The sequence below is a fragment of the Vipera berus genome, assembly GCF_964194415.1.
Source record: "Vipera berus genome assembly, chromosome: 2".
Classification (NCBI taxonomy): domain Eukaryota; kingdom Metazoa; phylum Chordata; class Lepidosauria; order Squamata; family Viperidae; genus Vipera; species Vipera berus.
Window position 1 is genome coordinate 63,750,265 of NC_138203.1, and position 16,118 is coordinate 63,766,382.

General features: G+C 37.6%; 1 protein-coding gene and 1 long non-coding RNA gene across 4 annotated transcripts in view; one reads left to right on the forward strand and one right to left on the reverse strand.

Annotated features, from left to right (window-relative positions):
• The window catches only part of LOC308661039, a 40,198-nt gene extending 34,618 nt beyond the window's left edge, over window positions 1-5,580 (forward strand). The window contains exon 3 of the long non-coding RNA XR_014024875.1: window positions 3,523-5,580. This is a non-coding gene — a long non-coding RNA (uncharacterized lncRNA). The remainder of the gene's footprint in view (window positions 1-3,522) is intronic.
• DAPK1 (death associated protein kinase 1) overlaps window positions 1-16,118 on the reverse strand; it is an 82,623-nt gene that overhangs the window by 4,399 nt on the left and 62,106 nt on the right. For all 3 annotated transcript variants that reach the window (XM_081315743.1, XM_081315744.1, XM_081315742.1), the window contains 7 exons: window positions 15,960-16,037; window positions 13,596-13,818; window positions 6,605-6,793; window positions 5,620-5,817; window positions 3,500-3,638; window positions 2,615-2,735; window positions 137-325 (listed from right to left, as the gene is read on the reverse strand). In XM_081315743.1, the coding sequence (XP_081171869.1) occupies window positions 137-325; window positions 2,615-2,735; window positions 3,500-3,638; window positions 5,620-5,817; window positions 6,605-6,793; window positions 13,596-13,818; window positions 15,960-16,037 (1,137 nt within the window). The remainder of the gene's footprint in view (window positions 1-136; window positions 326-2,614; window positions 2,736-3,499; window positions 3,639-5,619; window positions 5,818-6,604; window positions 6,794-13,595; window positions 13,819-15,959; window positions 16,038-16,118) is intronic.

Sequence of the window (16,118 nt, forward strand, 5' to 3'; positions counted from 1 at the left end):
TGCATGCAGAACTTAGAATAAGGAAAACTTAGTAGGGGCAACAATTTGCAAGCAGTGTGATAGGCAAATTCCACTGCATAAACATTTATATAATTAACACTTATAGAATTATCCATGTAATTAATATATTACTTACTTCGCCTATACTGTGTAGCTGGAGGGCTATATGCCGAATCTCATCTTCACTTGCTAATGGATTAAGTTGATCTTGCACATCATATATAAACTGTTGAAGGGACATGAGCTGATTGGGCCCATTCATTTTCCTCCATGATGGTAGAGTGGAAATTATTTTTTCACATAAGTGAGTCATAGGTGGACATGTCTATAAAAAAATCATAGTAGATATTAACTTGGTTTCTAGAATGCAAACTCTTTATTTTTGCTTAGATTTTGTCTAAGATATTTTAATAAAGTAATCAATTATATATGTGTGTGTGTGTGTTTGTTAAGTATTTGTTAAGTATTTTAGAATACCTTGCTAGGCCCAAATATGGGCCAAACCTTATTGCCTGTACCAGCCTAACCTAAGGCCATCCACAAGCTGTAGTCACAACTGTGACAACTCATTATTTGTGTAAGTTTTTTGGTTAGTAATCCAAAAAAAAATTACACAAATAATGAGTTGTCACAGTTGTGACTACAGCTTGTGGATGGCCTTAGGTTAGGCTGATACAGGCAATAAGGTTTGGCCCGTATTTGGGCCTAGCAAGGTATTCTAAAATACTTAACAAATACTTAACACATATCTCCCTTGCCTCTCAGCTAGCAAAGCGAGTAAGAGCCTGTGGCCTAGAGGTTAAAACAACTGCTTATGTGCAATCGGCCCAGGTTTGAATCTCAGAAGGGTATGGCTGACTGATGAGAACAAATGAGTTTGAAATGGCCATATCGGTCTCCCGCTAATAAAGAATTAGGGAGGCTGAGATGGCCATTTCGAACTTATTTTGTTCTCATCAGTCAGTCATACCCTTTATCTGAGATTCGAACCTGGGCTGATTATATATTAGGCAGTTGTTTTAACTCCCTGAGCCACAGCTTCTTTCTCTCTTTATTAGCAGGAAGCAAGGGAGATATGTGTTAAGTATTTGTCAAGGCTTTTTTTGAATACACCTTGCTAATTAACTCTTTCTTTCCTGTTTTTGCCTAACCCAAGGCTATCCACAGGATATAGTCAACTTATGACAGCTCATTATTTGTGTAAATTATTCAGCCTCCCTAATTCTTTATTAGCAATTTGAATAAGTTACACAAATAATGAGCTGTCATAAGTTGACTATATCCTGTGGATAGCCTTGGGTTAGGCAAAAACAGGAAAGAAAGAGTTAATTAGCAAGGTGTATTCAAAAAAAGCCTTGACAAATACTTAACACATATCTCCCTTGCTTCCTGCTAATAAAGAGAGAAAGAAGCTGTGGCTCAGGGAGTTAAAACAACTGCCTAATATATAATCAGCCCAGGTTCGAATCTCAGATAAAGGGTATGACTGACTGATGAGAAAATAAGTTCGAAATGGCCATCTCAGCCTCCCTAATTCTTTATTAGCAATTTGAATAATTTACACAAATAATGAGCTGTCATAAGTTGACTATATCCTGTGGATAGCCTAATTTCCTGTAAGTGAAATTACAGATTACACTGAAATTACTGACATATGGCCCCTTTGTGCAAATATATTTTTTATTCAGTGGTTAGATGAAATTTGAACTTGTTTCATGAAAAAGATTTTATTTCTCAAATCAATGCAAACATCCCACCTGAAGTTGAGTTTCATCTTTCCTCTTATCTCTATTGCTTGGACTATTTTTCTTATTTCATAAAAATAACTCCTAAATTGCCTTTTTCACTTGCTATAGCAATCAAAGGTTTTATTAAGTGGATAAATAGGATATTCTTTCATAAAATGGGCAGGCATTTGTGTAGTTACTGAACATAAAGTTGCATGTGTTAAATAATTTAGCACAGAAAACCAATAGTTTTAACATATATAGTGGGCAGTATTATTAGCTACAACATATACTCTGTTTCCTGCTAATAAGACTAATAACATTATTGCCACAAGTCAACCAGCCTAAAAGATTGGGCAACATATATTGACCACAACACTTAAAACAAGATACGGTAAGCCAAACCTAAAGTGTGGCTTAATCTCTATTGACTGAAGTTATGTAAGTTACAAATAGAATAAAATCAATAATATATTCATTGATAAATTTAAAAAACACTGAACTAGCTTTCCTTAACCTAATGACCTCCAATACAACAGCCCTTCAGTTCCCAGAATTCTTAGGCAGCTATATGAAAATTCAAGGAGTTGCAGTTTTAATAGGTTGCTAGGTTGGAGGACAGTCTTGTTGTCTTCTAAAAAATGGGCAGGAATTCTCCCACCAAAAAAAGTTCAACTTTGTTGAGACATGTTTTAAAAAAACAATGTATTATGATAAAAACTTAATAAGCAAAAGAGTACATTTCTGTTCTAATTCATATAAATGTGACTCCAATCTAACTATTATTTTTAACATTCTCCCATATCAGGAGTGGCATAACTGTAGTTGAATTCAAAATAGGTAAGGACCTGCTCAGTGATTACACAGTGGGTGTACATACAACTTACAGAGATAATCTGACTGCGCAACTCTTGAAGATGGTTTCGGAGAATCTTCATATCTTTTGAACCTGATGCTCCAGCATCTAGAATAAATAATCTGTCCAAAATGTGAAGGTCATTCCCAAACCTAAAAATAAAATGATTATCATTTTAATCCCAAAGTCCAATTTTACCTTTTTCTAACTAAATAAATTTGGCAGATTTAAATTTTTTCTTGAGATCACAAATGAAGCAATCCACTTGTTGTTTGACTCTGTGGGTATTTGAAAGCAAGTTCCGTTAAATTCAATCACTTGTTTCTGTTTTAACTATTTATTTTCTTCACTACATTTATTTTTATTTATATTTCATACTTCTTAACTGACCATCTCCCTCAAAGAGGAGCTATACTGGTCCCTTATCCAGTTTCTCCAAAAATAAAGGGAGACTGGATGTTTCTTCTAATTTTAAACATAGTTCATTTTTTTATTTCTGAAGTCAGAAATCTATTTATTGTATCAATGGTTAATCCAGACTGTCTAGGAACTCATGCTTCTAGCTTGCTTAAACTACTAAATCTAAAATAAATTTGCACTGGAATAAAAAAACCTAGAATGTATTAAAAACTTTTACAGACACTAGAAGCTTTTAGTCCATTCTGTCAAGGCATGGAAGGTGGAGAAGTCTTCAAGATGGTGGCAACACAGTCCTATAAGAGAAACTATTGCTTCTTGAAGTATAAAATAGTATAATTAATATGGACTTATTCTTTTCCTGTGCATAGGAGCACTTCATTTTTCTTTAAAAAAGTTAAATTAATTCAGTTAGTTCATGTATATGAAAGAGTTAAAATATGCTAATTTCAAAATATAGAATATATTCCTGTAATTGATATTATGTTTTCTCTCTTACCTATTCCTAATTTCTTTCAAAAGTGATGTATCTTTCTCATATTGGAACTCTCCTCCAGCAGAACGTGGAAGATTCACAATATCTGCATGTGTAGCCACCAGTGCAACATGAGGTGGGGTTTTCAGCCTTCCTCCGAAAGCTTCAGAAGACAAAGAATGAAGACTTTCAGGACAAACAGATTTGTCTTCCTGTTACTGTAATATGCTTCTGTATACTTTGTGTTCTTGGTCTGAAGAGATTGGCTATATTTATTCTACATTTATTCATATTACTCCATTTTATGAAACAAAGAAAACACATTATAAATGGGAATAAATAGTCACAAACTGTCCATTTACTAAATAAATATACATTTTAGAGGTTAGTTTTTTTAAAAGAATTTATCCATTAGATTCAATATCTACAGTACTGCAAATTTATGGTAGATATTAAAGGCAAGGAATAACTGATCTAAAACCCATTCATACAATGATATGAATGCAACTTTACAGTACTTACACAAAGAGAGAATTAAGTATGAAAGCCTTGGAGATACCATGAAAAAGAATGGGAAAGTGAGAGAGAGTGAGAAAGAGATACAATTGGGACAAGAATGAGGTAACACTAAACACAACTCTGCACAAATACATCATCTGGAGAAATAACGTTATGTTTTTTTTAAAAAATAGTGGTTTCAACCTTGTAGTAATTAATTACAATACTCAGTAGCATTACCACAAAAATCAATGAGCAAAAACCAATATTTCCATTAAATGCAAATAATGTAAAAACACATTCTAACTTCTTTTATTTCTTTGAATTATAAACATGGATTTACATTTTATATTCACTAGAAGAATGCTTAAGCGTTCAATATTTCAAATAAATATTTAATATTTCAAATGAATATATATGTTCGAACACACATATATATCCACACATTGTAGCAGATTCCTTCATGAAGTAACACTATTGAAAATGTTGCTGACAATGAAACAGCATTCCTGCTAATGTTGGGAGTCAAGTGGTCAGTCTCTCCCCAAAGCCAAAAGCTCCAACTATTATTTAATATTCAAAGAAGGGGGTTGGATCAGGTTGAGGTTTCAAAATTGGCTACATATTATTTATATCTATATATCAATCACACATATAAACACACATGTATATTAAACATACACACACACACACACATACATGCACATGTACACAGATATACGCACAGACATATAATTGTACAGGAGTTATTCTAACATAAATATTTCTCAGAATGTAATCAGTATTGGTTCCTGATGATGTGCAAAAACGCTGCACTGAAAATAAAATTCAGTGTTAATAATTAACATCTATGCACATTTCTTAAAAATTCAATGTGCACTTCAGTGACTGTTGAAATATCTGAAAACAATTCTTAGTTCCAGCATTTATTTTCTCCAACTTGTTGATGCAGTAAATCTTCCCATACAAAAAAAAATATTGAATGAATGTGCAACAAATAGGAATGTACATATGGCTGACTTGGGAAAAGCCAATTAATTCCAATGTACCTTGAGTGACTGTTTGCAAAAGATAAATACCCAGCCTATGCAAATCATTCAAGGGGATTCTTTTTGCTTGCAAGGGAGGTGTCCCTGGGGAACTGGTCCCTGGGAAAGCCAAGAAGACGCTGCAGCTACTTAAGGATGTGGCATGGCTGGTTCAAGGTTCTTCAAAACTCTTGGGGGGAGGGGAGGGAAGGGAAGGGACAGGTGTAAATGAAAACAGTCATTTTATCTGCATAGCTGAGGAAGCTTTGCACAGGAGAAGAAAATAGCAACATTAAAATATTAACGGGTTATCTTTAATAGTGTCAGCATGGAATAGAAAATCTTTTAATCCCATGATGTGACCATTTAATTAAAATTTTAGTAACGCTGTTTGGACAGAAATTTAATCAATGCATTTTAATTCTGTTTTTCAATGAAAATGTCACATAACAGGTGAAAAGTGATTCACTGAGATAAAGTAAAGATGATCCTGAATTACGTGAATTGAATCTTTTCTAAAGTATGGAACAATGACATTAATAGATACAGTTTATAAGCAATTTAAGACAGTATGACTAAGATATCTCATCAGTACGCTCATCATGTAAATAAACATACCTATAGGTTCTTCAACGGGAACTAGTGATTTTAAAAAACTAAGCCAAAAGGTCACTTGGTTCAACTGTATTTCATAAGGTTCTTCAAGGCTAAAAAGCACAATGTGAACTGAGGTGGGGTCATTTGCAGCAAAATAATCATAGCAGCAGAAATAGACAGGATTTCCAGAGAATTCCCATACACTGAAATCACCAATTCCTACCAGAACAAAAAGTATGAAAGAAATGAAAGAAATTATGAAATGTTAACAAAACATTATTTCCAGAGACAGAAATCACAATATTTTTCTCAGAACAAGATTCAGCAGTCCATCTGCATTTGAAATACAAAGGCCACTCGTTTGAAGACAGCAAAGTCCACATGGTTTGAAAGAGGGGTCAAAGAGGCCATCTATGTTAAAACTGGACAGCCCTCTCTCAATAGAGGAGGAGGGATAAGACACCACCCATCTCCTGTTTACCGCACAGTCCTTTCAGCAGTTCCAAAAAGGTTCCACACCCATTTGTACTATTCAGGTGACCCTGAGGGCACAGATAAACCTCCAAGTGGCCCCAATGACTCTCAGAAAGTGCGCTAACGACCAAATGACTGGAATATAACTTCTTCCACTCCCTACCATTCAGTCAGAACTGAAGAATTTTTTTTGGCTGAGAAGTGAAATGTCTTCAAGAAAAAACAAAGAAAGTCCAGTTCCTTCTTGAAAAAGCACTTTTGGGACAACCATGACCTGGATGACTGAGAATCTCCATAGACAATATTTTTCTCAGAATGTTTTACATTTGCTGGATGTCCCATTATTTTGTAAACTATCCGTAAGTCTCCATTCAGACTCCCCACCCCTCACCCAATTTACTTTTACCTTCTTCAAAATTAACCTGTAGACGTCTTTAAAAAGTACCACAATAAGTCCAGTGGAAAAAATAGGATGTATTTAAGCTCAAGAAGCTCAGATGTTAATAGCATAAAACCAAAGTTTATACTTTACCATTCAAATAAGCATTCTGCACATCAATGCCCTTTGTGGACTGGTCATCCATAGAGCAATGGGAATGATGAGAGGGAGAAACAAATACTTCCAACATCCCTTTGGTCAGGCCTGGCTCAAACATCATGCTTCGGCTTCTCACGCTAACATTCTCACAGCCAGGATACAGATTTGAAATACTTACTGAAACTGGATAAGAGAAAGAATATAAATTAAAGATTATAAACTTTGGAAAGTTGGCCACTTAATGATTTCAAACTATGTAGAATCAAAAGTGGTAAGAGTGCAGGCTTGGTAAGATGCAGATGATGAAAAGTCCCAGTACCATCAACAGTCAGAGTCATCCATTTACCTTAGAAAAGACTTAGGTTTTTGGGAACAACCCTTTTTGCGCAATATTTCTCTCATATTCCTAATGATAAACAAACGAAAGTACACAAAATCTGTAGGGTTCCCAAGAAGGTTCCCAAGCATACTCTTAACTCTGTATTTAGCCTTTCCCAACTTGAGGCCCTCCAAATATATATTTTTATTTTTTATCCCACCTTTATTATTTTTTATAAATAACAAGCTGGTGAACATAACTACCGTAATATTCCTTCTTCTTCCTCCAATTTTTCCCCCCACAACAACAATTCCATGAAGTGAGTTGGCTTGAGAGAGAGACTGACTGGCCCAAAGTCAAACAGCTGGCTTTTGAATTATTTAATGCAATGTAATTTTATTTTATTTAATTAACATCAGAGTTCCCATCTGCACATGCACCATGCATCCGTGTGGAAGGCAGCTTATGAAGCCAATTTCCTTTACCCTTTACCCTCTTCTGCATAAACCTTGACTGATGATACTGGACTCTCCTGAACAGTTTAGACTGTGCTGTAACCACTGAATTGGAAGGTGAAATCCTCTGAAGTTGCTCAGAGGCCAATTTGTAAACACTTTCACTTAGAATATCAACATGCTATTCTGTATCATTAAAGAAACTGACTATTTTCCAATTAGAGGAATAAACAGAGATTTTGCTTGATAGGCCTTACATTATATATATATGTATATATATGTATATATATGTATATATACGTATATATATGTATATATGTATATATATATGTATGTATGTATGTATATATATCTTTGGTCATTCGGGTTTTTCCCCACGTAGAATTTCCCGCGAAAACCTCAGAAAACATATATATTTGCACTCTTCTAACCTGTTCTAGTAGAGAACCAAGTTAATACACCAATATACTAAAAACATTATATTTTTAATATAGGTGAGCAGAATCCTCCTGCAAACCTCTTGCATGCATGTGCAAGTGGACCATGTGCACCCGTAGCGGTGCTGGCAGCAGTGCAGGTCCCTGCGTGCCCATGCAAGTAGGCCACTAGCAACCGTGCGCATGCACAAATGGGCCAATAGTGATTGTGTGATGCTGATGGTGGCACTAGCACTCCTGCGCATGTGCAAACGGGGTTGCTAGCATGAGTGGGGGGTGCGCGCACATGTGTGTGCACTCACCAGCCATTTCCACGGCCTGCTGGTCAACAGGCCGCAGCCTGGTACTGGACTGCGGCCCACAGGTTGGAGAACCCTGCTTTAGCACACTGCAGATTAAAAAGTTACCAGACGTTGCTAAGATGCTGGATTAGGAAGGTCATGGTGTGACTTTGGATCAGCCACTTTCTCTCAGCCCAACCTGATTCATAAGGTTACTGTTGTCGGGAAAACTAAGAGGAGGGACCTTCAACTTCTGTGGCAAAAAGCAGGAATATAAATCTAGCAATAAATAATAATAATAATAAATAAATAAAACCTCACCATTGAAAAATGATCATGATTCTAACACTAAGCTTTCCATTAGACCAGGGGTAGGCAACCTCAGCTCTTTTATGACTCATGGACTTCAACTCCCAGAATTCCTGGGCCAGCCAAGCTGGCTCAGGAATTCTGGGAGTTGAAGTCCATGAGTCATAAAAGAGCCGAGGTTGCCTACCCCTGCATTAGACCATATTTAACTTTTGATTGAAATAACGACAGATCAAATTTAGGTATTTTCACTGTAGATGGATTATATAATAATATATTAATTCTTTGCCTTACTACTCTATTTGCTTAGAAGAAGTATTAATAGGTTAAAGTGGTTACCCCATAGAAAAGGATATTTTCTGATTCTACACAACCATATCCATTAAGTGCAAGATTGCTTTAAAAAATTGTTATATTTCTTTCCAAAAACATAGAAGGTAATATATTTAGCATACTGTAAGTAAGGAGAAAACTCTTAAATGTGAAGCCCAGGTAAGATTAAATAAATAGTAGATACAACGATTCTCAAGTTAGCTAGCCTAATAAGGGACAGGGTTTATGCTCAATAGGAGTATACTAAATATCAGAATATAGATTCAAAGTGGATTAGTGCAAGGGAAGCACCTGTCCTTGAAGCACTGAAACTGCCAACTGATAACGAAGTTTATGGCTGTATGTATACACAGTTGTGTCGACAAACAGGTGCAACCTTTGAAATTGGTGCATAAATTTTCCAAAGGATGCAGCTGTTAGGATCCCTGAAGCAAGGACAAAAACCAAAAGCTTTGCACAGCCGAATATTCAAGACTGTGATGGTCTCCTCCAATACTGACTGACTGATTTCAGTTTTTTCTCTTTCAAAAGACAAAGCGATCAGACCTTACCCATGGAACCTGTACAATCAAAGTTGATTTCCAATTTCTTATTTTTAATATAAAATGTAACCATTCAGGAATATGATGGAGACCAAGGGTTCAGTCAAAAGGAAAAAAAGGCCATCCTTGATTCCTTAATTCCAAGTGTCAGAAGCCCAAGAAATATATTGGGGGATCCAAAGGATATCTTCTCAAATTTCTGACTGAAGAGCATATAGTGACGGAGTCTTTATGAATACAGATCTGGCAGCAATTATAATCTCTAGAGCAACAAAGAATACTCCTGCTCTGTTTTTGTACAGCACATGACAACACTAGATATTTCAATATACCGGTAGCTATCATGCAAAACTCCTCTATTCTTTAGTCAGTTTTTACAAATATTCTTCATAGGATCTGATTTCCAGATTTCTTAGCATTCTAATTCCTTGTCTATAGGGAATCTGACAATATCCTGTTCAAAAGTATGGCAAACTCTCTTTAGCCTTTGCTCACATTTTGTAAAAAACCAATGAACAAATAAGGCATGGTGATTTATATCAAGCTTCTTTCTCATGGGCCTTGACCTGATCCATCTTTTCCTAACAGGCATTAAAGTCTAAGCATTCAAGAATTAAACAAGTAATGAGAGCTTACCTCCCATCCAATTTTTAAATCTCAGTTAATTGGTAACAGACTTACTTAAAAATAACATCTTATCTATATCAAGCAGGGATGTCCAACCTTGGCAACTTGGACTTCAGCTCCCAGAATTCTCCAGTCAACTATGCTGACTGGGGAATTCTGGAACTGAAATTCACAAGTCTTAAAAGTTGTCAAAGTTGGACGGCCCCAATATAAAGTATTTATACAGAGTAAAAATAAGCATGATGCTTCACAAGAAAAACTTTTATCTTACTTACCATGCAGATTTCCACCTACGGAAAGGATGATCCATATTAGGTCTTATCTCGCTGCGATAAGGGTGGCGAGGTCTAATCACTTCGCTACCCTTATCGCGTCCGCGGATAATCGCCCGGCCGCTCTGTTTAGGGTGACTCGCTCCCTCCTTAATCAGGAGGTGAGGGAGGAACCCTTGCAGGGTCGTGCCGAGGAGTTTAACAATTATCTGTCGGACAAAATCGCTCGGATTCGGACCGGTCTGGACTCTGACTGGGCAGAGTCTGACGATCAGGACGCGGGTGGTCTTGTCGATATCACTTGGGAGGAGTTTGATTCTGTTACTCCGGAGGAAGTGGACAGGATTATGGGGAGACTGAGCTCCACCACGTTTATTGGACCCGTGCCCTTCCTGGCTGGTTTATGCAGCCCGGGAGAGGACACGCAGCTGGTTCCAGGCAGTTATATCAGCTTCTTTGAGTGAGGGTAGCTTCCCTGCCGTCTTGAAAGAGGCGGTGGTGAGGCCCCTCCTCAAGAAGCCTGCCTTGGACCCAGCTGTATTGAACAACTTTCGTCCGGTCTCCAACCTTCGCTTTCTTGCGAAGGTTGTTGAGAGTGTGGTGGCGCATCAGCTCCCTTTGGTCCTGGATGAAGCGGATTATCTAGACCCGTACCAATCGGGTTTCAGGCCCGGGCACAGCACGGAGACGGCATTGGTCACGCTGGTGAATGATCTCTGGAGGGCTCGGGACAGGGGTCGTTCCTCTGTTCTAGTCCTATTAGACCTCTCAGCGGCTTTCGATACCATCGACCATGGTATCCTGCTGCGGCGTCTCAGGGGATTGGGAGTGGGAGGCACGGTTTTACAGTGGTTCTCCTCCTATCTCCAGGGACGCTCGCAGTCGGTGTTGACAGGAGGGCAGAGGTCGACTGCGAGGTCTCTCGTTTGTGGAGTTCCTCAGGGGTCGGTCCTCTCGCCTCTCCTGTTCAACATCTATATGAAACCGCTGGGTGAGATCATTCGTGGCTTTGGAGTTGGGTATCATCAGTACGCTGATGATACCCAGCTTTTTCTTTCTACCCCAAACCACCCCAGTGATGCCCTCAACGTGATGTCCCGTTGCCTGGAGGCGGTTCGGGTCTGGATGGGGAGGAACAGACTTCAACTCAACCCCGACAAGACCGAGTGGCTTTGCATACCTTCATCCCGGGTCTATTCGGATATTCCATCTCTTTCTATGGGGGGTGAATTATTACCCCCCATAGATAGGGCTCGCAACTTGGGAGTCCTCCTAGATTCGCGGCTCACCTTGGAAGATCACATGGTGGCTGTGACTAGGGGGGCTTTCGCCCAGGTTCGCCTGGTGCGCCAGTTGCGGCCCTATCTAAGCCGGGATGATTTATGCACGGTCACTCACACGCTCGTGACCTCTCGTCTAGACTACTGCAACGCTCTCTACATGGGGCTTCCCTTGAGGACCACCCGGAGGCTCCAGCTGGTACAGAATGCAGCCGCGAGAGTTGTGTTGGGAGTCTCCCGATACTCCCATGTCACACCTCTGCTCCGTGAGCTGCATTGGTTACCAGTTGTCTTCCGGGTGAGATTCAAGGTGCTAGTAATGGTGTTTAAAGCCCTCCATGGCATGGGGCCGGAGTACCTCAGGGAACATCTGCTGCCGGCATCAAGCTCCCTGCGCCCTGTGCGTTCCCACAGAGAGGGCCTCCTCAGGGTGCCACCGATCAGAGAATGCCGACTGGTGGCCCCCAGGGGGAGATCCTTCTCTGTGGGCGCCCCGGAGCTATGGAACCAGTTACCGGTTGAGCTCCGGACGGCGCCCGATCTGCGCTCCTTTCGCCGCGATCTGAAAACATACTTGTTCGAGCAAGCCGGCCTGGCCTGAGGGGGGATTGGTGGGGTTTTTTATTATTTTTATTGGGGCTTTTTACTATGTATCAATTGTATTTTAATCGGGCATGCATTTAATTATCTTTTAGTTTTTGTAAATTTCTGTGTTTTATTCTTGCCCTGTACACCGCCCTGAGTCCTCAGGGAGAAGGGCGGTATAGAAATATTATTAAATTAAAAATTAAATTAAATGATCTGTTAAAACACTTATAGTTAAATGAAAAAAAAACCCCTAACAAGCTCCCTCATCAGAAGTTCCTAAGCATAATAGCTATAAACAAAACACAGAAATTTGTTTAAAACACTATAGTGTAAAAATATAAACTTATGATCATCATAGAATATAAGCTATTTAAAAATACTTAGGATCACTATGGAATATAAACTATTTTATTTCTAATTTACAAAAGAAGCCACTGAAAATGGAGCTATATTTTACATTTTTTTTGCAATGGTGCTATTGGTAATCTTTGTTACTGTAGTGTGCAATTGTGCATACGGTAATTCCCAGAGTTCCTGCCCCCAAATCTTGTAAGATCTTGTGAAATGTTGACGTTTTATGAGATATCACTTGAAAAAAACTTGAAAGCATTTGGTTTTTATCATATGGAATAAAGCTTCTGGATGACTCACGATTTGCAAAAAAAATCTCATTTGGGGGGAAGAGGGTGAGAGATTGGGGTGCCTTGTACTAACAATCTCTCTTTTCATAAGCCCTACTTGACAATCTAACTATTATTGCTGTGAAAGGCTTAGCTAAGGCAATCAATTGAAAAGCATGGTTTTTACTAATTATTTCACTAATTTATTTCAGATATTAAGATGAGTTTACTGAAGGCTAGATACTGTATATGCCTTAGGGATATTGCATTTTCCTTGTACTATAAAAGCAACATTGGGGCAGTAGAAAAACATACTTCCTTCACAATTAACTATAATGAATTCCCGTGTGTTATTGCTCTTCATATCTTACCCATTTTAAATCTTTGATCATTATGAAACCTAAAGATGCTCTCGGATTGAACTTGACTCATAGTAACTACATGGAAATAATCATGCTGTTTCATTGGCAACAGTTTGATACTACTAATTTTAGAGATGCTTTTTCAGCTTTCCAGTTTAGCCTACTATCCATGTATTCCCTGGTGATTTATTATCCAAATACTGACTAGACCTGATTCACCTTGTCTTGTGAGACCAAATGTTGCTACCTTAATGTATCACTGAAATAGAAAACAGGCTGTCGAACAAAATGAAACAAACCACTTTCCTCACCACACTGTCAGTGCTCTACTATTATGAAGTACAACTTTCCTTCTACTTGAGTATGCATTTGCTTTCGTGATGGCATAGACGGTGTACATTTCTCTCTAAAAAGAGCCGTTTGATTCAGCCTCCATTTACAAAGGAATGCAGTAGTGCATTACAGAATGTGGCCACGCTTATCGTAAATACAAAAATGAAAAAGCTGTTCTAATGTTTTTCCCAGTGCTGATAACACAAAAGCATCCTTAAAAGTGGTACCTGTTGGCTTATTAGATAAAGGTGAAGGAGGAAATCGGACAGAATTTGTAGATGCGAGTCTTGGTCTGCGCCTCCTGAAGAAGCTTCTCAGTAGCCCACACTTTAAAGACTCTACCAGAGTTGTTTTACCAGATGAAGAGTGGCCAAAGAGTTTAATTTTTATTCTTGGTTGTAGATTATGAGTAGGTTTGAGATGCTGGATGAATAATGCCCTATGTGTATCCTAAAGGTAAAACAGGGATTAAATCAGACACAACGTTATGATGAGAAATATTAAATATGCTTTGTAATACATTTTCCAAGAAAAAAGACAGCTATCCCGATTTAGCATTCTGATTAAAATAACAAATTATTTAATTAACAACATTAACTACCCAGTCTTACATCTCTAGGTAGTTTTGACCAAAGTGAATTAAATAGTAGTAACACAAAAATAAAATAATAAATTAAAAATACAACCCAAATGGCCATGCCTACAAGGATGCCCATGCCAACCTGCTACCATCAAAACCTTATTACATAAAACTTTAACGGAGATGGGAGAATGGGTAGGCATTCCTGAGATTTCTAAATTAGATTGGTAAAATACACTGATGCTCAGCTGCTATGAGTTTTACTTCTTATACTATTTAGCTTATCTGCTTTATTGTAAGTTGCTTAGGGTCACGTATGTGAAATGGGTGACTGTACAAATCCAATGAAAGAATAAAGAAATGGATGGTGTAATAAAAATAATAGGAACAGAAGACAAAGAATTGGAGAAAATCACAAAGTATCAGGATCTGAAAATCAAAACATTATGGCATAAACCAGCCAGGCTGGTCCCAGTGATTATTGGCACACTTGATGCCATGTCAAAAAATATGGAATGGTATTTAGAAAATCTGTGCATTGACAAAATTTCCATCTTATCAATTAAAAAAGGCCACAATGCTTGGATCTGTGTATATACATCGATCGATACATTATGATATCCTAAGTTCTTGGGAATAATTTAATTGTACAAAGGTGAACATTAGCAGCTGTGATTTCACATTCATATATGCCAGTTAACTATTTATGTGCTACTTAATTCCCTGTAACTTATAAGCTGTAATAGTAGTGGCTAAATGGACTTGGAAGCAAAATGCTTCGAATTATGACACTGTACTGAGTTATCATCTCATCAGCAGACTAATAGCCAGCATATTTTGAATTAACTGGAGTTTCTAGATTGTTTCCAAAGGCTGTCCCACTTATAGTTCATTGAAATATATTGCTCAAAAAAATAAAGGGAACACAAGATAAGACATCCTACTATTAAATACAGTACATTGTGTTGTTTAAGTGTTCCCTTTATTTTTTTGAGCAGTATGTTTCAGCCTTAAGATGATCTGGTTATTGGTTTCTCTAACCACAGTGACCCCTGCTGTTTAAGCAGGAACCATGAGTTCAGAAGTATTCTCAAGTAACAGACCTATTTCTTCAGGGACATATAACTTGTTGAGTGACTACAGGAACCATTGTTACTGCACTGACATGTTTTTCGGCAAAAAGTAACTTGGTCTTGGATGATTTGAGCTTGTTTGCTTCATCCAGATCCTGACAGCTCCAGAAAGAGGCTTTTTATGGCATCTCTGGCTTGGCCTGAATATGTCATTAGCATACTGATAATATAGACCTGCTTTACATATTCAATATGTTCTTCCTATCATTATGGTGCTATGTTGTGAGTGTTTTCTTTTGATGCCTTTGAGTCGGTGTTGACTCCTAGTTACTGCCTAGACAAATCCCTGTTGCTTTCTTGGCCTCCTTTTTTAGAACTAAGAAAGAATGATGGGCCCAATGTTATCTAGCTGCTGGCGTCATGCCTAAGGCAGGACCAGAACTCAACAGTTTCCCAGTTTCTAGCTTGATGCTTTAATTACTACACCAAACTAGCTCTCTTCAGGTTGCAGATATCTTACAAATTATTTTAATGAAAAGTTAGTAAGCCATTAATTACTATTACTAAATGAAATTTCTCCTTTTTTCACTAATCAATTTCAATTAATATCAAAATTACTTACATTTTTATCTTACAATTAAACAGTTCATTGCTAAAATTAATATCAAAATTACCTACATTTTTATCTTACAATTAAACAGTTCATTGCTAAAATGTCTACTTGATTTTTAGAATTCTCTAGAACTGACAACAAATTATCAATCACTGTTTCCAAGTTTCATAAAATCTTTTAAAGTGTTAGGTGGAAGTATACAAAGCTTGGTTCTTCATTATAAGTCACTGTATGTGCTTACTATAAGATGCTCTGACTACTTACTTAAACAGAAAAACAGGATATAAATTTAACTATAAGTAATAATGCGATTTCATTCCTTTACCTTTTTCAACCTTGTAAGCAGACTAGCTACATGGTCATGCTGCTCTGTTCTAGCCAGATCTTCTGCTGTTTTCCCATCCTATTAGAAGACAAATAGCCAGTTAAAATGAATTTTTGTCCATATATGAAGAAGTAAAGGTAAGGTAAAGGTAAAGGTTCC